General features: G+C 39.6%; 2 protein-coding genes across 4 annotated transcripts in view; both read left to right on the top strand.

The window, feature by feature from the left end:
- The window catches only part of usp16 (ubiquitin specific peptidase 16), a 42,444-nt gene extending 38,463 nt beyond the window's left edge, over window positions 1-3,981 (top strand). Inside the window, exons 18-19 of one of the 2 annotated variants that reach the window (XM_057838434.1) lie at window positions 2,441-2,576; window positions 2,639-3,981. In XM_057838434.1, coding sequence (XP_057694417.1) covers window positions 2,441-2,576; window positions 2,639-2,763 — 261 coding nt within the window. In that variant the 3' untranslated portion in view covers window positions 2,764-3,981. The remainder of the gene's footprint in view (window positions 1-2,440; window positions 2,577-2,638) is intronic. The other variant, XM_057838436.1, reaches the window with a different exon arrangement.
- A 2,191-nt stretch (window positions 3,982-6,172) lies between these two features.
- Window positions 6,173-25,016, top strand: part of LOC130917236 (transcription regulator protein BACH1-like) — a 37,456-nt gene continuing 18,612 nt past the window's right edge. For both annotated transcript variants that reach the window (XM_057838438.1, XM_057838437.1), the window contains exons 1-4: window positions 6,173-6,298; window positions 10,911-11,170; window positions 16,575-17,381; window positions 22,071-22,277. In XM_057838438.1, coding sequence (XP_057694421.1) covers window positions 10,925-11,170; window positions 16,575-17,381; window positions 22,071-22,277 — 1,260 coding nt within the window. In that variant the 5' untranslated portion in view covers window positions 6,173-6,298; window positions 10,911-10,924. The remainder of the gene's footprint in view (window positions 6,299-10,910; window positions 11,171-16,574; window positions 17,382-22,070; window positions 22,278-25,016) is intronic.

Raw genomic sequence — 25,016 nt, 5'->3', positions numbered from 1 at the left:
GCAGGGAAATGACAAAAAACTCCCCAGTGGCATAAAATATAATTTGGCAGGTGCAACAAGTGGACAGTTTTGACCATTATGGAGTAATTTTGGCATGTCGTATTTAATACACTGCTCACAAAAATTAAAGGAACACCTTTTTTATTGGGCCTGGCATGAATTAAAACTGATAATTTTCTGGTTGGTTAAGCAGCTGAGATCAATTGAGCTCAATTTCAACTGTATTGGTGTTCATTGAATTAACAACAGGTGTACTTCAGCTGCAACAATTAGAAAACCCTCAAAACAGGAATGCTTTTACATACGGAGGTCATTTCAAGTTTCTCCCTCTTGATCTTTTTTTGGGTGGTTTTCCAATCGTGCTGATTTGGGCTTGTTAAGTACCGTATTGGCCCGAATATAAGAAAGCATTTAATTAATTTGAACACCAAATTAATTTTTATACAGAAAATAATTGCAGTACATCCGAAACAAATGATTATAACAATATATTTGAGAGAAAAAGCATGTTATTTTGCCTCATTCAAATCTTAATATCTGTACATTTAAATATGTAAACGAAAGTGCAATCACATTCGTAAATGAATGGTTTATTCACATTTCAAAATCCAGAAGCCAATCTATTGTGATAAAACAACAAAATTGCAATAACTGCACTAACCACAAAAGTGAGGTCTAACTGTAACTGTACTCTTGAAACAAATCTGAATAAGGAAAAACATTGCAATAAAATAATGCAAACCGGTTAAACTAAAAAGAGTAGCTGAGATCTGTCATGACAGAACATCGCTTCAATGATATCTGGCGCCATCTAGCGTCGTGAATGGGTATAATGTCTAGACCGCGAATATAAGATGACCCCCTTTTTCATTCTTATTTCCATGCAAAAAAACACAAGTCTTATATTCGGGCCAATACAGTATCTCTACTGGCAGTATGAGGCGATTTTTTTAACCCTACAAAAGTTACACAGGTTAAGGTTTTCAGCGATTTCTTTTATTCTTAATGGTGTTTGCCTTTTTTCCTGTTTTTACCTTTGTTTGTGTTTTTGGTTTTCATTTTTTGCTTTTTTGTGTGATTTTTCAGGGTTTTTTTGCATTTCATTTTTGTAAATTTTCAAGGTTTTCAGCAATTTATTTCTTGTGGGGGTTTTTTTGCCTTTTTTTTGTGCTGTTTTTACCTTTTTTGTGTGTTTTTAGGATTTTTGTTTTTTTGTACTTTTCATGTTTTTTGTGATTTTTTTTGTTGCATTTTTTTGTTTTTGTGATTTTTCATGTTTTTCTGTGTTTTTGCTGTTTTTGGCTTTTCTTTTCATTTTTGTAATCTTTCAAGGTTTTCAGTGATTTTCTTTTATTCTTAATGGTGTTTGCCTTTTTTCCTGTTTTTACCTTTGTTTGTGTTTTTGGTTTTCATTTTTTGCTTTTTTTGTGATTTTTCAGGGTTTTTTGCATTTCATTTTTGTAAATTTTCAAGGTTTTCAGCATTTTATTTCTCATGGTGTTTTTTTGGTGTTTGTACCTCTTTGGGTGTTTTTAGGAGTTTTGGGTTATTTTTTTGAACTGTCTTTTCATGGTTTTTGTGATTTTTTTGTTTTTTTGTTTTTTTTGCATTTTTTAATTGTTTTTGTGATTTTTCATGTTTTTCTGTGTTTTTGCTGTTTTTGGCTTTTCTTTTCATTTTTGTAATATTTCAAGGTTTTCAATGATTTTCTTTTATTCTTAATGGCATTTGCCTTTTTTCCTGTTTTTACCTTTTTTTAGTGGGTTTTTTTTCATTTTTTGCTTTTTTGTGATTTTTCAGGGTTTTTTTTTTTTGCAATTCATTTTTGTAAATTTTCAAGGTTTTCAGCATTTTATTTCTCATGGTGTTTTTTTGCTGTTTGTACCTTTTTGGGTGTTTTTAGGAGTTTTGGGTTATTTTTTTTAACTTTCTTTTCATGGTTTTTGTGATTTTTCATGTTTTTCTGTGTTTTTGCTGTTTTGGCTTTTGTTGTTTTTGTATTTTCATTTTTGTAATCTTTCAAGGTTTTCAGTGATTTTCTTTTATTCTTAATGGTGTTTGCCTTTTTTCCAGTTTTTACCTTTTTTTGTGGGTGTTTTTGTTTTTGCTTTTTTGTGATTTTTCAGGGGGGGGGGGTTTGCAATTCATTTTTGTAAATTTTCAAGGTTTTCAGCATTTTATTTCTAAGGGTGTTTTTTTGTTGTTTGTACCTTTTTGGGTGTTTTTAGGAGTTTTGGGTTATTTTTTTAACTTTCTTTTCATGTTTTTTTGTGATTTTTTTTTTTGGGGGGGGGGGGGGGGGGGGTCGTAATTTTTCAGGGTTTTAAATATTTTTTTTATACTGAGTATCAGATCAGGACATCCCAATCCCAGCTGTTTATACTTTCCAGAAATGGTTTCCTCATCATTTGTACCAATAGCACATTTCTTCTCTTTGCAGAACGTGGCGGAAGGCGAAACCAGAATTCTGTACGGCCTGTACGGCATCGTGGAGCACAGCGGAACCATGCGGTCGGGTCACTACACGGCGTTCGTCAAAGTACGACCCCACTGCTCCAAATTCAAGGGACCCGACGGTAAGAACCGGCAGCCGAACGTAGCGGGCGAGCGCAAAATTTGACCCCGCCGAACCTATCAGTCCCTTCAGGAGAGGCTCCCCGCGGGTCGTGGTTCCACATCAGCGACACCAGCGTGCAGCCCGTCACCGAGGGCCGAGTGCAGAGTAGCCAAGCCTATCTCCTGTTCTACGAGAGAATCCGCTAACGTTTGTCAAAAAAGCGTGCCTCAACGCCCTCCTGCTGCTCCGGAGATTTTCACCCAGTATCGCCGACGTCGATTTTGGCGACTTCTCAGAGGACTTTAGTGCTGACATTTTTACAGCTGTTTGTTTCTCACTGGTGGGGATGTGTCAAGGTGTGCAAACATTTGTACGCAAACTCGTCATTCCGTAAAAATCGACGACGGGGGTGGAATTTTAAACAAATACATGTTTATTTTGTATGACGATGAAATGAAATACAGTACATTTGGAAATTAGGGCTGAGCAGTGGTTTCTTATTTACCGCTTACTTGTGTGAGATTGGTTGCGATTCATCCCCAAAAATGATCGTTCGCCCAAAAACGTGGCTTTTTTAGAAGAAAAGAAATTTTAAACACTACTATATCAGATTCATACATCCAAAAATTCAGGAACGCTAAGGGCGCAAAGGTTCAATAGTTTTTGATAAAAACGTACGGTTCAGCCAAAGTTTGCCAAAAACATACCAATTTATTTCTAATGGGCAATTTTTCCCATTCAATTCAATAGCACAAACACTTCTGTTCACGCATAACCCAAGTGACTCAGTATGAACAGGAAGTGACCCAATAAGAACAGGAAGTGACCCTGAAATACCCCAAAATCAACGGGAAGTGACCCTGAATTCCCCCAAATCAACATGAAGTGACCTGATATCGACAGGAACTGACCCAGGAATGTCTCAAAATCAGTGGCGCCTCCAGTAATTATTCATAGGGGTGGCCAGATAATGCCACTAAAAATCTTGGGGTGGCACACCAAAAACTAAAAGCCATAATTTCAGGTTTTTATTACGTTGTTGCAGTAAAAACGCTAGAAGAAAACTTTTAGAAAGCCTTAAGGACACGCCTACTCATATACTTTGGTGTATTGTTATATTTAATGTACTGCTGCAACAATTAATCGATTAACTCGAGTCATTCGAAAAATGATTCGAATAAAATTTTGCTGCTTCGAGTATTCGTGAGTAAAGTGTTTGCATTTAGTTTTATTGATTTGGGTTGATACATTACCCTACAGTGGCAACATGAATATGACAACTCATAATCCCGTTGCTCCCTGTTAAGACCAACATAAGCTAAGTTTCTATTTGAGCTAATGCTTTTTTAATCCATTTATAATTTAGGTAATAGGTATATTTAGCTATTTTTGTGGGAATCTGTTTGAACCATTTGTTGATAGCACTAAAAAAAACAAGTTAGCATTTTATAGCATTGAAGCTAGCAGACTTAGATCCTCATTCATTTTTTTATACCGTTTGAGGCTCAGCTCAGGTACTTTCTATGTTCCTTATCTGATTACTCGATTATTCAAACTAACTAGTTCATTGATTAATCGACTACTAAAATAATTGATAGCTTCAGCCCTAATTTAATGTTACTAATGATTTAATGTGCATAGTCCACAGCAGTCCAGTCAACATTTTGAGTTCCACAACAATTGTTTTATTGTGTTATGTATATATTAAGCATAAAGTGAACATTTCAACTAAAGAGGGGTGGGCAGTGGGGTGGCCAACAAATTTAGTGTAGGGCCGTGGCCACCCCTGTTCAACCTCTGGTTGCGCCACTGCTCAAAATCAGCAGAGAGTGACCCTGGAATGATTCAAAGTTACCAGGAAGTCAAACCAAAATGCCTCAAAATCAACAGGAAGTGTCCTGATATCTCCTGGAAGTGACCTTGAAATGACTCAAAATCAACAAGTGACCCTGGAATGCCTCAAAATCAACAGGAAGTGACCCTGGAACACCCAAAAATCAGCAGGAGGTGATCCAATATGTACTGGAAGGGATCTGGTGACAGGAAGTGACCCTGGAGACAGGAAGTGACCCTGGAATTCCCCCAAATCAGCATGAAGTGACCTGATATCTACAGGTACTGAACCAAGAAGGTCTCAAAATCAACAGAAAGTGCCCTGAAATATCCCCAAATCCCCCAGCAATTGACCTAATATGGAGAGGAAGTGACCCTGGAATTGCTCAAAATCAACAGGAAGTGACCCAGATATGCCCCAAAATCAACAGGAAGTGACCCAGTATGCACAGGAAGGGACCCCGTAATGCCCTAAAATCAACAGGATGTGACCCAGTAGGCACAGGAAGGGACGTGATGACCGGAAGTGGACCTGGAATGGCACAAAATTAACAGGAAGTGACTTGACATGGAGAGGAAGTGACCCTGGAATTGCTCAAAATCAACAGGAATTGTCCTGTTCTCTACAGAAAGTGACCCTGGAATGCTTCAAAATCAACAGAAAGGGACATCATATCTACAGGAAGTGACCCTGGAATGCCCCAAAATCAACAGGAGGTGACCTGATGACGGGAAGTCACCCTGAAATGCCTCGAAATTTACAGGAAGTGGGCTAATACGGAGAGGAAGTGACCCTGGAATTGCTCAAAATCAACAGGAAGTGACCCAATATGTAGAGGAAGTGATCCTAATATGCTCTAAAATCAACAGGAATTGCCCTGATCTCTACAGGAAATGACCCTGGAATGCCTCAAAATCAACAGGAAGTGACGTAAAATCAACAGGAAGTGACCCAATATGTACAGGAAGGGACCTGATTACAGGAAGTGACCCTGGAATGCTTTGAAATCAACAGGAAGTAACCCTGGAATGCCACAAAATTAACAGGAAATGACCTAATATGAAGAGGAAGGGACCATGGAATTGCTCAAAATCAACAGGAAGTGACCCTCATATCCCTTAAAGTCAACAGGAATTGTCCTGATCTCTACGGAAGGTGACCCTGGAATGCCTCAAAATCAACAGGAAGTGACATCATATCTACAAGAAGTGACCCTGGAACACTCCAAAATCAACATGAAGTGACCCAGTATGTACAGGAAGGGACCTGAATACAGGAAGTGACCCTGATATGCCCTAAAATCAAAAGGAATTGTCCTGATCTCTACGGGAAGTGACCCTGCAATGCCTAAAATTCAACAGGAAGTGACCAAATATGTACAGGAAGTGACTAAATGCCTCAAAATAAACAGGAAGTGACCCAATATAAAAGCATCACAGCAAAGCTATAATAGCAATTTCTTCATAAATTGGATTTTCTAATTCATAATAGGCTGCCTTATTGATACTCATGAACTCATTGTCTGCCATTGACGGGGACAGACGTCCAATCCATTTCAAAGCATTCATTTGAACTGCATTTGAAGCCTATTGCTGTCAAAAAGGAATTCAAAAGTGGTCATTACCTAACACACATTACTACAATATTAATACAAGGATCTATACTAACTCACAATGAGTTCATGCGCAGTTAGAGGAATTAACTGTTTTAATAACTCGAGTTGACTCGTCCAGTTTGCAAATATGTCTTGTTGCACAAATTATTGTATGTTCTCCGCGCATGCGCAATTGGCTTTGCTGCTGCTGCTTACTCGCTTGCTTCTGCTTTTGCTGACTGTGGTTCCGGATGAGCACTTTCGTCTCGACTGAAAACAAACAAATGCAACCGCAAACAAGCTGACACACTAGGTCAGTGCTGTTTCTACATTTTTTACCGATTATTCTAAACCAACTACATTTATGTCAACGCACTTTAGTGACGATAACTTTTAAAACGTATTCGCGTTCATTTTCCGACGCTGCCCTCGCCTAAAAAACACTCGAGTTTTTGTTTAGTGTTTTTTTTATTTTCTCTAACATCTCCCAAAACATTCTGAAGTTTTATTTAAATTGTTTGTCAAGAAAAATGCAACAAACGTTGTCGAGGTTTTTTTTTTTCTTCCCCCTCCCTCGTGTGTATCGCCAAGTTGGCCAAACATGAGTCAGCGTTTTTAACTTGTTTCGACTAGCATAAAAGTGCTATTAAAAGACCTGCTAGCTTGATATTTAGACTCATGACTGTTATAAAACTAAACGGTTGATTAACTTATCATTTTCAAGGAAATTCCCGCGTTCGTTGTGTGATGTTCTGAATGGGGCAAAACAAAGCTCAGTTTTGATTTAAATTTGGTGGAAATGCGTCACGCTGTGATAACAAAAATAATGAACTGTCTGTGACGTCATTCAGGTAATACCAAAATAACATCCAGTTGCTGCAAGTTGTATAAGTTGTTACGATATTTCATTGCAAATTGCAATTTGTTCTTTTTTGTGCTCCAGCGATTAATCGATTAACTCGAGTATTTGATTAGAAGAAGAAAAATCGTATTAAATTGCGCTGCTTCGGGTATTCGTTTAAAGTGGCATTGTAATGGTTTGTTTTGAAAGTGAATTTAGTTTTATTGATTTGGGTGGATACACTGCCCTCTAGTCTGCCTCGTTTCACGTGGCTGAATCCAGCTGCTCCCTGTTAAGATCAACATAAGCTAAGTTTATGTTTAAGCTAATGTTTTTAATGCATTCGTAATTTAGTTTATAGGTATACTGAGCTGCTTTTTTTAGGAATATGTGTCTGAATTAGTGTGAACTGATCAGAGTGGCCAAAACATTGACTTATTTCAATGAAACAAAGGAGAGTACACATTTGTGTCCTGTCTCTTCAATGCCAAACTTGGCTGCACGTTGGCCGTGAATGAACACCTAAAGCGCCGTCACACAGTTGTAATTTTGGAAGAAGACAGGAGACGATTATAAGCTGGCAGATCTTAAGTACATCTAACTAACGAACGACATGTTTTATTGAAGTTGCTAAGCCTGTCGCGATATGCAATGAGTCCATTTATCGCACGGTAAATAAAAATGAGGGCGGTAATTTTCACAGCTGCGTCTTATCGCGCGCATTCATGCATTTGTGCATGCGTGCTTATGGCAAATAAGACTTCAGTTCCTTTCACAGATGTTTATTGGTCATCAACATGCCGGAGAATTAAAGTTCAGACATACAAAATATGGAACCACATCTATTATAAACACCTTGGGGGGAAAAAAGACAACCTACTTTAGCCTGCTATAAAACATTGGCAGTCTTCTCCAAAACGCAAACTTGCGGTTAAAAGGTGACACTTCAAACATGAAAAATCGCTGGGTAACAGCATTTGGAAACGGGAAAAAAATGGGGAAAAAATCGATTACTGACACCACATGCAATGACAAAAATAGCTTCATAGCTTCAGGTCGGCCATGTTTGTAGGGGCAACTTTCCCGTTAAAATCAATGCATTGATATTCAAATGAAGTCATAACTAGCGCAAACTGATTTTTCAAAGATTTTATCAGCGTCAAATAGGGGTGTCACGGGACACAAAAATCTCGCTTCGGTATGTACCTCGGTTTTGAGGTCACGATTCGGTTCATTTTCGGTACAGTAAGAAAGCAAAATGCAAAATATAAATGTGCTAGTTGTTTATTACACACTTTTGTGCTTTCAACAATAGGAGCATTAGCCTATACAAAGCTAGAATTCTGCTCAAAAAGTAGCGGGTATTTCAAGATAATAATCCAACAACAATTTGCCTTTCAGACCCCGCGTATTGGTCAGCTTTCTATCTGAAAGAAAGAAGAAAAAAGAACTCCTGTGCTTAAGAGAAAAGCAATCCCAATTACAAAGATTTGAACATGTATTTTACAAATGAAATGCCTCAATGAATCTTTTTTTTCTTCTTATAAACGGTTTTCAAAAGCTTTATTGGTGGATTTTCTCAAGTTAAAGCGCCACACAGAAATTCATAAATTTAAAATTGTGTAAGCAGGATCTGTGTATTATTCTTATTATTTAATTACAGGTGTTTTAGCTCATTTCAATTTAATTTATTTAAATGGGCTATTATTTATTTTATTATGTGTTTATATTTTACAAATGTGATGTAGTATTCATTTATAGTATATATTTTATGTTGTATAACTTCAGTTCCTATGTGAATATTAGTTCCTACTTGTTTTGTTGTGGTAGGAGGGTTTTGTATTGAACATGGGGCCGTGTTGGTTATTATTATAGCAGAGAAGACAGCAGTAAATCAACAAAGACAAGTCAACTCTTCCCCGATCTACCACTCAAGAGATCTGATGGACTCAAAAAGTGGGTTACAACTAGAGATGTCCCGATCGATCGGCGTCCCGATCTATTGGGTCCGATCACGTCATTTTCAAAGTATCGGAATCGGCAAAAAAAATATTGGACATGCCTTTTTTTTAATATATACTGTATATATATATTTTTTTAATTAAATCGTTTTCTAATTGTATTTAACGTTACAGACATAATATGTTACACTCATCCAGAGTCTTTAGTTTAGGCTTAAGGTAGGGTTATCAAATTTATCCCGTTAACAGCGGTAATTATTATTTTTTGAAATTTATCACGTTAAATTATTTAACGCATGCACTGCACGACCCACTCACGCATTGTCGCGTTCAATCTGTAATTGCGCCGTTTTACCTACATATAGAGCTAAAAGGCAGCGTAAAATGAGTAGAGTGAATTTTGGCAGCCTTTGGAGCCTTTTTTTAATTGGCTAAAGCCTTACAATCCCTCTCCCTATGATTAGAAATATCGTGGGAAGCAATGTGGGGAAGAAAGGTAGTAATTGATCTTTTTCTTAACACCCTATGTTATTTCCCAACGCAGAGAAGATTTGTCAATTGGTACCACTACACACAGTCATGGTTGCACTTCCCATCAAGCATTTGGGCAGAACTGTTAAATGGCTACAGTATCATTTACTGAAAGCTCAACAAATACACTAGATGGCAAAATTTAGTCTAGGGCCGCAGCTATCGAGTATTTTAGTAGTCGATTAATCGATGAACTAGTCAGTTCGAATAATCGAGTAATCGGATAAGGAACATGAAAAATTAAAATACCTGAGCTCAGCCTCAAACAGTGTAAAAATAAATGAGGATCTGTGTACTACAAAAGAACATTTGGCTAACTTACATAGCAAAAGTCCGCTAGCTTAAATGCTATAAAATGCTAACTTTTTTCCCCCATTCTCTTAACAAATGGTTTAGACACATATTCCCACAAAAAACAGTTTATAAACTAAATTACGAATTCATTAAAAAAACAATAGCGCAAACAAAAACTTAGCTTATGTTGGTCTTAACAGCTGAATTCACCCATGTGAAATGAGGCAGACCAGAGGGCAGTGTGTCCACCCGAATCAATTCAAAATAAACCATTACAACGCCACTTTAATTAAACGAATATTCGAAGCAGCAAAATTCGAAAAAAAAATTTTAATCGATTACTCGAGTTAATCGATTAATCGTTGCAGCACTAATTTAGTCACAATATACAAAGTCAGATTTATCCTTTAAGAATTACAAGTCTTTCTATCCGTGGACCCATCTCACAGAAAGAATGTTAATAATGTAAATGCTCTTGAGGATTTATTGTCATAATAAACAAATACAGTACTTATGTACTGTATGTTGAATGTATAAATTCGTCCGAGTTTTATTCATTTTTTTCTTAATGCATTGCCAAAATGTATATGATCGGGAAGAATTATCGGGAATGATTGGAATTGAATCGGGAGCAAAAAAAAAAGCAATCAGATCGGGAAATATCGGGATCGGCAGATACTCAAACTAAAACGATCGGGGTCGGATCGGGAGCAAAAAAACATGATCGGAACAACCCTAGTTACAATTGCATAATAGTTTGAAAATCGACCGGATCAACCGTATTCCACGGCTGATTGACTTTAACGCCCGCGTTTCACTGCGTTCTCGCGGCGGCCACATTGTCGCGCCGTTGACGTTTCTTACTGTCTTACCGGGTTGGTCCTCATTATAGTCGAGAAGACGGAGTAAATATAATCTCCACAAAGAAACTGTAACCCGATCGACTCACAGCCTCGAAAAGTAAGGGTTACATTACGTCAGAAACTCGTTCGGTACGCCTCCGTTCCGAACCGAGCACCCCGTACCGAAACGGTTCAATACAAATACATGTACCGTTATACCCTTAGCGCCAAAGCATCTGCTATTGATTAATTGGCTGCCATTGACAGCGCTAGACGTCGTCCAATCCTTTTGAAGTGGGAGGAATGGCACCCTCACACTTCAAATGGATCGGACGTCCACCGGTGATAAATTCATTAAATTCACAGCAGAAGGATGATCGGAAGCTACGCGATTAGGCGTCTATCGTCAGCGGGAGAGTTCACAATGAACAGGGTTCTTCCTGTCGCGCCTCACAGGTCGAGAGTGAAGCATGCTGCTCCAAGCCCAGCGCGTTTCCGTGTTCACCTTCCAGTCGGCGGTGCACAGCGCTCACGTCCTGCGCTGTCTGGACGAGCAGCGGCAACGGGACGTTCTGTGCGACCTGACCGTGGTGGCGGAGGGCCGGAGCTTCCGAGCCCACGCCGCCGTCTTGGCGTCCTGCAGCGAGTACTTCCAGGGCCGTGTCGCTGCCAACGCCGAGTCCAAACGCAACGCCGTCTTGGCCTTGCCGGATGAGGTCAGTTCGGTTCATCGTTTTGACTGATAGAATTTGGAAAAGAATAACAGTATATCATTTTTCTGCTTTATCATACCAGTACCTGACAAAAGTCATGTCGCTTAATCCATTTTGTAGGAACAATTGCTAATAACCTGACTTTTAATGTTTCAATGCACTCATGTTAAGGGTGGGATCCCGCACATACATGTCAGATATGAAAAAGATTGAACGTTGTGTCAAGGAGCTATTAGTCTTTTACTGAATTTGTCATTTTGCCGAAAAAATGGCCGACTTTGGCACCACGCCCAGGTCAGACCCATGAATGAAAATGCACCATTTTGAAAATTTTACATCTCCTATGTCTCCTGAATAGTCTCACCAATTTTGAAGATGATCCAACTAACTCCCTCTGTGACAAGGTCTCAAATGTGCACACTGTTAATTGATATCAATTTCACATTCGATCCAAAATACCCGATTTCCTGTTGGGTTTGGAATATGGGTTCAAGAGACTTTTTGGAGCAGATTTGCAAAAGGTATCGACTCTCCAAATTTCATTGCTCTACGTTAAAAAAACATAATAGGAAACGCCTTTTTGAAAAATTCAAGGGGGCGCCACTGAGCCATTTTGTTACATTTTTTTGTAATGTCGCAAGATTATCGAAATCCACGCAAAGCCGCATGTATGTGCAAAATTTGGTGAGTTTTCGTGCATGTTCAGGCCACCAAATGTAAACGATACTACAAATAGATAAAAATTTCACATTCGATCCAAAATACCCGATTTTCTGTTGGATTTGGAAAATGGGTGCAAGAGACTTTTTGGACTCCCCAAATTTCATTGCTCTACGTTGAAAAAACCCAATAGACCCTACTCACGTGACGTCACAGCTAGGAGTGGGAACCTCAGGGCACCTCACGATACGATACGATTCGCGATACAAGGCTCACAATAACGATTATCTCACGATATCACGATACAGCGATTATCGATACATTGGTCAGAAATTGGATACATGACATTCTACAATACAACAAAAAATACTGTTTAAGTCATTTATTAAACAGTGACACCTTTTCTGTGCAACATCGCTGTAAAATCTAAATCTAATATAAATCTAAATCAGATATAATACATCTAATATAAAATCTGATGAACGGCACGCTTAATTTATTTAAAGTTTTAAATCTTTAAAAAAAAAAGTGCCGTAGGTGTCAGCAGTTGAGCTTGGAGTGGGGCAATGATAAAATTGGTGGGTCTTTTCTTTGTATATGACCTTTGTTGCTTGGTTTGAGCACTTCCACTATCTGCTTCAGCATTAAAGATGTCAGCCTTGCTCAGTCAGTCTTCCTCACCTTAAAAACAACAAAATAAAACAAAAAATATTATCTACTTCATAGCTTTTGAGTTGAAATCCTGATTTTTTTTGTGTTGGAAGTATTGAATTTAAAAAAAAAAAAAAAATGAATTGAATGTATAGAAATTAAAAATGCAATAATTACCTGTTTTTAATATGTAGGCTACATTAAATATCATGCACATCACTTTATATATTTTGGAACCTATTCAAACAATTTTTATAGTTTATTTTATCAAAATGACAGTAATAACAGTTTGTGTAGTAAACTAGATGGAAAGTGGTTCTCAAATAATATCAAATAAATCGGTAAATTCATGTGGGCTTGTTCGATATTCATTTTCATCCAATTTAGGGTCCTGGTTTATTTTATATCATTCAACACCAAATATCATCAAAATAATACATGTAAATTAAAAAGTCAATTACATTGCAAAACTTTCTTACCTCAAGGGATGAAAGCGAAGCTCACAAATTCCGGTGACCACTATGTCACCAGCTGCCAGTGAAACTTATTTTTCTTAGACAATTCTTGCATACAGCAAAGGCCTTGTTCACCTTACTTCCTTTCTTGTTGGTGCAAAATCTAAAGTGTGTCCCCATGTGTGATTTGTAGCAATATTTTTCTCATTTTTTCCTCCACCGTTCTCACTGAGCTTTTTTATTTTTTCAACCCACTTGGAGCTTCCTATCTTCTTCTCTAGACGACTTGTGCGCACTTTACCCTCACCACCACCCCCGAACGCCCCTAGTGGACCGCCAAGGAATTGCTCAACAAACATTGAGCAGTTTACAGCATCCATACTCCATTGTATGGCCAATATGTTAAATAAAAGTATCGATACTTGGCGGGAGCATATCGATAACCGATCGGGTTGCAAAATATCTCGATATATCGCTGTATCGAGATATTGTCACACTCTTAGTCACAGCCACGCCCCCGCACCATGTTGTCCGTATACTCGTCATGTTAATGCATTAGCGCTTCGTAAATTCCTCCTATTATGGCGTGTTTTTCTGCTCGTTAACATTAATAATCAAAATGGTGAAGTCGTGTGTGGCGGTCGGTTGCAAAAACAGAGAAGATAGACGGAGAGACTTGAAGTTTTACCGTATTCCGAGAGACCCGGAGAGGAGACCGAGATTGACTGCTGCAATTCGACGAGAAAACTGGGCTCCAAACGACTACCACGGATTATGTAGTAGTCATTTTATATCTGGTAAGATGCATTTAATATTTATTTAGAGGGTTTTGGGCTGACAACCACAATTAAGATCATTGCTAGGCTAATCGCCGACAACATACACTCAGACATTGTGAATGAACTACCTGAAAATATATAATTATAAGGGGATAATCAGACAGTTGTCATACAATTAATTTACAATTTCACTATTGAGGTCAAAAGCCAAAAAATAAATTCAACTATGGACAATCTGGAGTAGTGCTGTCGCACTTCATATTTATTGCATATTATATATGTATGTAGTGAGAGTGCTATCGCTAAACCATATAAACATTAAAAGCCCTAGCTCCATTGACAAATGACATGAAATACATTAGACTTGACAGTGGATGTTAGCAAGAACAAAAGATTTTGAATTGAAAATTTCGTAACGCACCTTCCCGAGCACACGATAGATTCCTGCCGAATTTTCGTGGACGAGGACCTGTTTCACCCAACCAGCAACGAAGTATTTATAAGCCTCCAAGCTCTTAAAGTTTTTCAAACTTTCGTGAGAATAGGCTGATTTTGTGTGGACAAGATAGTTGTAAATATCAGGGTAGCTAGCAGATGTCAGGCAAAGACGGCGAAGACAGCGGGTCGAAAAACATCGATTTAGGCATCAAATATGGATCTGGCGAATGGATAAACTGAAGCTTTTCCATATAACGCCTTTTATGCAACGCATCCAATGAGTTTACAGCGTCAGGTAACACCGGGGCTTCCATGAATTGCTCTATAACTTGCCAACTAATTGAAAACAATGAGAATAGGTCTAAAAAATACGGACAATATGGCGGCCGGATACAGCGACACGTCATTTTGTGACGTAGGTGAGTAGGGTCTATAGCAGGGGTGGGCAATTAATTCCACAAAGGGCCGCAGTGGGTGCGGGTTTTTGTTCATACCCATCATGAGGACAGCCTTTCACCAATCTGGTTTCTTACAAGTGCAATCAGTTGATTGCAGTCAGGTGCTCCTTCTTTCCACTGAAACCTAATTGGTTATGCTGTGTGTGTGCTGAATCAGTTGGAACAAAGACCAGGACCCACTGCGGCCCTCGAGGACCGGTTTGCCCACCCCTGGTCTATAGGAAAGGCCTTTTTTAAAACTCCTTTCTGTCGCCACTAGTTGGCACTGCAGAGTTGATGCAAATGACCCTTACAAGACCCTTGAGGGTATGACTCTCAACAAGCATGGGAAGTTTGGCGCAGATATGTTGTATATCTGCTGAGTTATGACTGTTCAAAGTTTTTTGCGAGACAAATTGTTGGCGGTCATTTTCACTTTCCTGTTTGGACCCCTCCGCTTCAACGAAACCTCAATATTTTTCATCAGGCACCTGAACACAGGTCTTAAGGCTCCTCTGATGCAGGTTTGAGGTCAACAGATTTTTTTTCCGTTGGAGAAGGAACCTGTCTTGTAAAAAAAGGCATTTCCTGTTCTCACTAGGGGGCGCTAGGCCTAATGGGTAATATTTCAATGCACTCATGTTAAAGGTGGGATACCGCACATACATGCCAGATATGAAAAAGATTGAACGTTGTGTCAAGGAACTATTAGTCATTTACTGAATTTGTCATTTTGCCGAAAAAATGGCCGACTTTGGCACCACGCCCAGGTCAGACCCGTGAATGAAAACGCACCATTTTAAAAACTTAAGATCTCATATGTCTCCTGAACAGTCTCACCAATTTTGAAGATGATCCAACTAACTCCCTCGGCGAAAAGGTCTCAAATGTGCACACTGTAAATCAATAAAAATTTCATATTCGATCCAAAAGAACCGATTTACTGTTGGGTTTGGAATACAAGTGTAAATGCTTTTTTGGAGCGGTTTTGGACAAGGTATAGACTCCCCAAATTTCATTGCTCTATGCTGACAGACCCTAATGTTATAGGCCAATTTTAAAATTTCAAGGGGGCGCCACTGAGCCATTTTGTTAAATTTTTGCAACGTTGCAAAATTATCGAAATGTACAATTTTCCGCACGTATGTGCAAATTTTGGTGACTTTTCGTGCATGTTCAGGCCTCCAAATTGGCCGTTTTCATTTGCCCTGAAAAAAAAAAAAAAAAAAAATCCTTTGCAAAACAGTAGGGCCTTCGTACGCTTAGTGCGCGGGCCCTAAAAATATGTTACATAACATAAGCGAATTAAGTAGTGGTGCTGTGAGATCCAAATTTAATATTTTGTACGATTTGAATGACTGCATCCATGGGGTTCGGCAAGGATTCATACAATTTATTGATGACGTCATCAGGCACGTCAAAGAAAGCAGTCTTGCATGCCTACCAGAGTTCATCAACATTCTTTGGTTTCGTCTTCAACGTTTCCTCTTTCATCCTACCCATGTGTGGTGACTGGGCTGGCCAGTCCTGGAGGATCTTGATCTTCTTTGCCTTGAGGAACTTTGATGTGTCGAAGCATCCTGGGCCTCCGTAACACCTCAGCAGTGCCACAGGCTGATTGCCTCCATGCCACGCCGCATTGAAGCAGTCATTTCTGCAAAAGGATTCCCGACCAAGTATTGAGTGCATAGCTGATAAATATTAATTGAAGGTTGACTTTTTCCCGTTTTAAAAAACACTTTTTTGTATTGGTCGGATGAAATATGCTCATTTTTTGAAATAGGGATTTTTGTTTTTTCTTTTTTGCCAAAATCATCAATAATGAAACAAAAGGCTTGAACTACTTCAGTTGTGTGTAATGAATGTAAAATATATGAAAGTCTAATGTTTATCAGTACATTACAGAAAATAATGAACTTTATCACAATATGCAAATTTTTTGAGAAGGACGAGTATACTCAAAGTCACGGTTTGGTCTTGTCCTCAGGTGACGGCGCAGGGCTTCGAACCTTTGCTGCAGTTCGCCTACACTTCCAAGTTGCTCTTCACCAAAGAAAATATCCACCAGATTCGAAGCTGCGCTAAGTTCCTGGGCTTTCGCGACCTGGAGTCGGCTTGTTTTGATTTCCTTGTCCCCAAGTTTACCCGGGATGAAGCGCGGGAGGCGGGGCCGGGGGTCTGCCGTCAGGACCGCGAGGCCCGGCGACCCGCCCCGGACCTACCGCTTCCGTTCCCTCCGAGCGCGGCAGGTCCGGCCGGCGACTCCTGTTCAGAAACGGCTTCCTCGCCTCCCGACTCGTCGGCGTGTCCGACGTTGTCTCCGCCGGAAGCCGACCAAGCATCACGTGTGCGTTCGAGTGTTCCAAACCATCGGCCGGATCCGCGAGACCCGTTGCTGAGACTCGGCGCCGACCCTCGGCCGCCTTTCTGTCCCGAAGACGAAGGACTCTCCCAGAGGAGCCGGGAGGAGCAGGAGGTCGCCGAGCATCTGGCCAGGGGATTCTGGTCGGACCTGTGCCCGCCGTCTCGGGGGGAAACAACACCCCCTTTGGACCAAGACGACCTGGAAAAAGCCTCCTCGGACTTCGGTTGGCTCAAACATCTGGACCTGACCTCCAATCCGGACGACTGTCCTTTCCTCAGGGATCTGGACGCGGGCGACGAGCCCGACACGCGCGCAGACGCGCTGTCCCAGTCGGAGAAGAGCCCATGCGTATCCTCACTCAACTCCGGGGACGACTCCGACGTGGACACAGACGGGGATTCCGAGGCAAACAACAGAAGAGCGGCTGAGGTTAATTTCTCTTTCGGGATATTATTTTTTACTCGCAGAAATACCACACTAAATGTGTTGTTTTGGCCAATATACAGTGGTACCACCACTTAAGAAATTAATTGGTTCTGGAAGTAGTCTCGTAAATGGAAAATTCCATAAGTAGAGACACTTTTTCATATCACTGTAGATGGAAAATGTATCTAAACCTTTTAAAATGTGGTCTGATCTTTGACAAAATAACACAGATGAAAAAACAATGTCTGCTTTATCCAAAACCACCCAAACATTTATAGGTTTTCGTATTTTTAATGAGGATAGTATGCAAACAAGGACAGAAGGGGGCAAAATAAGTAATTGAACCATCACATTTAATATTTTTTGCCCCCTCCTTGGCAGGAATAACTTCAACCAGACGCTTCCTGTGGCTGCCGATCAGTCTGGCACATCAATCAGGACTGATCTTGGCCCATTCTTCTCGACAAAACTGCTGTAGTTCAGTCAGATCCTTGGTATATCTGGCGTGTATCGCTGTCTTTAGGTCATGCCACAGCGTTTCGATGCGGTTGAAGTCTGGACTTTGACTTGGCCTCTCCAGAACGTGTTTTTTGTTCTTCTGAAACCATTCTGAAGTTGATTTACTTCTTACTTTTGGATCACTGTCTTGTTGCAGCATCCATCCACTTTTTAGCTTCAACTGTCAGACGGACGGCCTCAAGTTTCCTGCAAAACATCCTGATGTACTTTTTAATTCATTCTTCCATTCATGATTGCAAGTTGTCCAGGCCCTGAGGCAGCAAAACAGCCCTAAATCATGATGCTTCTCCCACCATGCTTCATGGTGGGGAGGAGGTGTCGATGTTGGTGAGCTGTTCCATTTTTTTTCCCTCCTCACACGACATTGTGTGTTACTCCCAAACAATTCAACGTTGGTTTCATCTGTCCACAAAATAGTTTGCCAGAACTTCTGTGACGTGTCCGAGTGTTTTTTTGCAAACACTAAAGAGGCAACAATGTTTTTTAGACAGCAGCGGCTTCCTCTGTGGAGTCCTCGCATGAACACCATTTTTATCCATAGTTTTACATACAGTTGATGTGTGCACAGAGATATTGGACTGTGCTAGTGATTTCTGTAAGTCTTTAGCAGTCACTCTAGGGTTCTTTTTTACTTCTCTGAGTATTCTGCGCTTAACTCGTGGCGTCATCTTTGGTGGACGGCCACTCCTTGGGAGAGAAGCAACAGTGCCAAACTCTCTCTGTCAATTGATGAACATCCAGACTTTTAGAGATAATTTTGTATCCTTTCCCAGCTTTATACAAGTCAGCAGTCCTTGATCGCAGGTCTTTTGACTGAGCCATGATGCACATCAGGCAATGCTTCTCATCAAGAAAAGTCTTACCGGGTGTGTGTTTTATAGTGGACAGGGCAGCTTTAAACCACACATCAGTGATTGGGTACACACCGGATTTAAATTGTTTGGTAAAAATTGGTTTCAATTCCTCTTTACGTTTCCTTTACGCAGAGGGTTCACTTACTTATTTTTCCCCCTTCTGTCATTGTTTGCATGCTATCCTCATTAAATAATGAAAAGCTATAAATGTTTGGGTGGTTTCAGTTGAAGCAGACACTGTTTTTTTCATCTGTTTGATTTTGACAAAAATCAGATTACATTTGATGGTGATTTTAGGCAGAAATTTGAGAAATTCCAAAAGGTTCAGATTTTTCATACTACTGTAGATGCCCTAATTTGTCCCAAGCTCCCCTCCAAAATTCAGACATAAATCTCATAAAAATGCATCAAAACAAGTAACAAATACATGTTACAATTAGATTATTGCAAATTAACATAAAATCTGAGTTGTGCATCATGTAAAAAACAAAGAATAGAGTAAAGGATAAAAGTTAAATCACTAACATGAAACTGTCGCAACACGAAGGACGAATAATAAGGATGCTGGGAAACTCAGTTGATGGCAGAAGCATGAAAAGACCTTTCCCCAGACCTTGCCCCTACCAACATGGCCTCGGGCGGCCATGTTGGTAGGGGCAACCGATCCATCAAAGTCAATGCACTGACATTAAAAGTAAGTACTTCATACAGTGGGGCAAATAAGTATTTAGTCAGCCACTAATTGTGCAAGTTCTCCCACTTGAAAATATTAGAGAGGCCTGTAATTGTCAACATGGGTGAACCTCAACCATGAGAGACAGAATATGGAAAAAAAAACCTGAAAATCACATTGTTTGATTTTTAAATAATTTATTTGCAAATCATGGTGGAAAATAAGTATTTGGTCGATACCAAAAGTTCATCTCAATAATTTGTTATGTACCCTTTGTTGGCAATAACGGAGGCCAAACGTTTTCTGTAACTCTTCACAAGCTTTTCATACACTTTTGCTGGTATTTTGGTCCATTCCTCCATGCAAATCTCCGCTAGAGCAGTGATGTTTTGGGACTGTCGTTGGGCAACACGGACTTTCAACTCCCTACGCAGATTTTCTATGGGGTTGAGACCTGGAGACTGGCTAAGCCACTCCAGGACCTTGAAATGCTTCTTACAAAGCCACTCCTTCGTTGCCCTGGCTGTGTGTTTGGGATCATTGCCATGCTGAAAGACCCAGCCACGTCTCATCTTCAATGCCCTTGCTGATGGAAGGAGATTTTCACTCAAAATCTCTCGATACATGCCCCCATTCATTCTTTCCTTTACACAGATCGATCTTCCTGGTCCCTTTGCAGAAAAACAGCCCTAAAGCATGATGTTTCCACCCCCATTCCTCACAGTGGGAATGGTGCAATTCAGTATTCTTTTTCCTCCAAACACGAGAAACTGTGTTTCTACCAAAAAGTTCTATTTTGGTTTCATCTGACCATAACACATTCTCCCAGTCCTCTTCTGGATCATGCAAATGCTCTCTAGCGAACCGCAGACGGGCCTGGACGTGTACTTTCTTAAGCAGGGGGACACGTGTGGCAGTGCAGGATTTGAGTACCTGGCGGCGCATTGCGTTACTGATAGTAGCCTTTGTTACTGTGGTCCCAGCTCTCTGTAGGTCATTCACTAGGTCCCCCCGTGTGGTTCTGGGATTTTTGCTCACCGTCCTTATCATTTTGATGCTACGAGGTGAGGAGGGAGTTGAAAGTCCTTGTTGCCCAACGACAGCCCCAAAACATCACTGCTCTAGAGGAGAGCTGCGTAGAGGAATGGGCCAAAATACCAGCAACAGTGTGTGAAAAGCTTGTGAAGAGTTACAGAAAACGTTTGGTCTCCGTTATTGCCAACAAAGGGTACATAACAAAGTATTGAGATGAACTTATGGTATAGACCAAATACTTATTTTACACCATGATTTGCAAATAAATTCTTTAAAAATCAAACAATGTGATTTTCTGGGGGTTTTTTTTCACATTCTGTCTCTCATGGTTGAGGTTTACCCATGTTGACAATCACAGGCCTCTCTAATATTTTCAAGTGGGAGAACTTGCACAATTAGTAGTTGACTAAATACTTATTTGCCCCACTGTAACTCGCTTATTTTTCAGCCAAAGATGATTTGATCAATGTCAAGGTATCTGCTATTTACTGCCGCTTTCCTACTTCGAATGAATTGGACGTCTTCTAATGATGAACAAATTGGTGGGAGGGCTATAGTGTTAAAATCATGGCCAAAAGTATTGTAATTTGAAAAAAAGAAACAATTGCAGAAAAAAAACAATTCTTGAATCTTTCAAAAGCGAAAATAACGTTTTATTTTTTTTCCATTGACAAAGTTGATATCAGGTTCAAAGATTTTTTTTCACTTTCAGATCTTATTGTTTCAGTTTCAAAAGTTTTTTTTCACATTGAAATTTTTTCTTTTTTACTTTCAGATGTTTTTTTTTCAGTTTCAAAACTTTTGGCTGTGTTTTAGCACCCGGGGGGGTGTATGTATCTGAACCATTTGTTAAGAGCACTGTAAAAAAAAAAAAAAAAAAAAAAACCTTAGCGTCTTATAGCATTTAAGCTAGCGGATTTTTGCTGTGTAAGTTAGCCAATTGTTCTTTTGTTGTACATAGATCCTCATTTATTTTTTTTTATGCCGTTTGAGGCTCAGCTCAGGTATTTTAATTTTTCATGTTCCTTATCCGATTACTCGATTATTTGAAATAAATAGTTCATCGATTAACCGACTACTAAAATAATCGATAGTTGCAGCCCTATTGACATGTCTTCGCCAACTGTTTGCGGGCTTTCTTGTGTACCGTCTTCAGAAGAGGCTTCCTCCCGGGGTGACAGCCATGCACACCAATTTGATGTAGAGTGCGGCGTATGGTCCTACCAGTAACAGGCTGACCCCCAACCTCTTCAATCTCTGCAGCAATTCTGACAGCACTCCTGTCACGAGTCACGTGACATTTTGGAGGGAAAATGACAAGCAGTACTCGATTTGGACATTTAGGGATGTGCATTTTTTCATAGGGGTGTACTCACTTTTTTTGCCATGGGGTTTAGATATTAATGGCTGTATTTTGAGTTATTTTGAGGGGAAAATAAATGAACTCCATTATATAAGCTGCACACAGACTACTTTTTTTTGCGTCAGTTTCATTTTGTCAGTGTTGTCCCATGAAAAGATATACTTAAATATCTGCAGAAATGCGAGGGGCGTACTCACTTTTGTGATACACTGTACTTATATGTCTTTCAATGAACTTCTACTTCACAGATCGAGCTGCCGTTCCCAGTGGAGCAAATTTCCGCACTGAGTCGCAGCGCCTTCCAGCAGCTTCTCAAACGCTACCCCATGACGCCCGAGCAGCTGGAGTTCGTTCATGACGTTCGGAGAAGGAGTAAAAATCGCGCGGCGGCGCAGCGATGCAGGAAGAGGAAGATGGACAGCATCCACCATCTCGACTGCGAAATCACAATATTAGTAAGTGGTGTTGCATCCATAGTAAGGCGTCACAACCACGCCTCCGCGCCATATTGTCCGTCAACTCGTCGTGTTGATGCATTACCGCTACGTACATTCCGCCTATTTACGGCGTGTTTTTCTGCTCGTTAACATTAATAATCAAAATGGTGAAGGCGTGTGTGGCGGTCGGTTGCAATAACAGAGAAGATAGACGGAGAGACTTGAAGTTATACCGTATTCCGAGAGACCCAGAGAGGAGAGCGAGATGGACTGCTGCAATTCGATGAGAAAACTAGGCTCCAAACGATTACCACAGATTATGTAGTAGTCATTTTATATCTGGTAAGAGTCATTTAATATATATATTTAGAGGGTTTTGGGCTGACAACCACAATTAAGATCATTGCTAGGCTAATCGCCGACAACATACCGTTTCAAATTCAAGATGCTTATTTCTTCCACCATCTTTATTTTTTGAATAATATTTAGCTGGTAACAAGTGAAAGTGCAAAGGGGGCCAGATTTGGTGTGGTAAAACTTGTGGGGGGCTACCTGGGCTGATATACATAGAACAATACATTTAAAGAAATTTTAGCAAGCCCTTCTGTGTGTCACATTTGCTTTATTATTATTTTTTTTAATTCATAATTTCAACAATCTCGCCTTTGTGGCGTTCTCTTTCGACCCTCGGGCTCTTGCGAAATACTGCTGCTGTGAAATTAAATTAGCTTCAAGTTGCTTTAATTTCTCTTCCGCGACTGTCTCTTTGCAAATGAGGCAGACTCAGTTGTGTATTTTATTGAAGAAATAGTCCAATATGCACCTATCCTTGACGCGTCGCAGTCAACTTTTTTGTTTTATTGATCGTCGCCATTTTAGAATATTGGAAGGGTCACACGGGGTAATGTTGCTTAGAGTGCTGCTCTTAAAGTTTTTCAAGCTTTCGTGAGAATAGGCTGATTTTGTGTGGACAAGATAGTTGTAGATATCAGGGTAGCAGATGTCAGGCAGAGAGGGCGAAGACAGCGGGTCGTAAAATATCGATTTAGGCATCAAATATGGATCTGGCGAATGGATAGACTGAAGCTTTTCCACATAATGCCTTTTATGCAACGCATCCAATGAGTTTACAGCGTCTGAAAGCACCGGGGCTTCCATGAATTGCACTATAAATTGCACGACAAATTGAAACCATTGAGAATACGGATAAACACTGACGGACAATATGGCAGACGGATACAGTGACACGTCATTTTGTGACGTTGGTGAGTAGGGTCTATAGATTATTTTAGTAGTCGATTAATCAATAAACCTACCGTATTGGCCCGAATATAAGACGGCCCTGATTATAAGACGACCCCCTCTTTTTCAAGACTCAAGTTTGAAAAAAGACTTTTTGAACACCAAATAATTTTTATACAGAAAATAATTACAGTACATCAGAAACAAATGATTAAAACTATATTTGAGAGAAAAAGCATGTTGTTTTGGCTCATTCAAATCTTAATATCTGAACATTTAAATATGTAAACTACAGTGCAATCACATTCGTAAATGAATGGCTTCTGGTTCTTGAAATGTAAATAAACCAATCTATTGTGATAAAACAACAAAATTGCAATAACTGCATTAACAATCAAAGTGAAGTCTAACTAACTTTAGTCTTGAAACAAATCTGAATAAGTAAAAACACTGCAATAAAAAATTGCAAACTGGTTAAACTTGAGAGAAGCCGAGATCTGTCATGACAGGACATCGCTTCCATGATATCTGGCGCCATCTAGCGTCGTGAATGGGGAGAGTAGCTGAGATCCGTCATGACAAAACATCGCTTCAATTATATCTGGCACCATCTAGCATTGTGAATGGGTTGCAAATATAAGACGACCCCCTCTTTTTCACTCTTATTTCAATGCAAAAAACGTCTTATATTCGGGCCAATGCGGATTAGTTCGAATAATCGAGTCATCGGCTAATGAACATAAAAAAATTGAAATACAGTGGGGAGAACAAGTATTTGATACACAGTCAATGGGAAAACCCATTGGCAGTGTATCAAATACTTGTTCTCCCCACTCTACCTGAGCTGAGCCTCAAACCGTATAAAAAAAAAAATGAGGGTCTAAGTACAACAAAAGAATAATTGGCTAACTTATATGGCAAAAGTATGCTATCTTAAATGCTATAAAATGCTATTTTTTAAATTTTTTTTATTTTTTATACAATGCTCTTAACAAATGTTTCAAATTCATATTCCCACAAAGTGCTCAATATACCTATAACTAAATCACAAGTGCATTAAAAAAAAAAAACATTTGCGCAAACAAAAACTTATGCTGGTCAAGCAAAGTGCAAAATATACCTATAACTAAATCACGAGTGCATTAAAAAACATTTGCGCAAACAAAAACTTATATTGGTCTTAACAAGGAGCAGTTGGATTCAGCCATGTGAAATGGGATGTCATATTCACTGTTGCCACTATAGGGCAGTGTATCCACACAAATCAATAAAACTACATGCAAACACTTTCAAAACAAACCATTACAACGCCACTTTAATTAAACAAATAGTACTCGAAGCAGCAAAATTTAATTCGAAGGTTTTTTCTAATCGAATTACTCAAATTAACTGATTATTCATTGCAGCACTAATCCATAGTAGTATCGTTACTGATACAGCACTAAAATGAAGTCATCGGTGTCGGGCAGTGCTAAGAAAATTCCACAAATTCTACTTTTCGAGAAGTCGCTTTCA

This window comes from Corythoichthys intestinalis, chromosome 6, assembly GCF_030265065.1.
Source record: "Corythoichthys intestinalis isolate RoL2023-P3 chromosome 6, ASM3026506v1, whole genome shotgun sequence".
NCBI lineage: Eukaryota > Metazoa > Chordata > Actinopteri > Syngnathiformes > Syngnathidae > Corythoichthys > Corythoichthys intestinalis.
The sequence above is the reverse complement of the archived record's forward strand: the minus strand, read 5'-3'. Positions and strand labels throughout refer to the sequence as shown.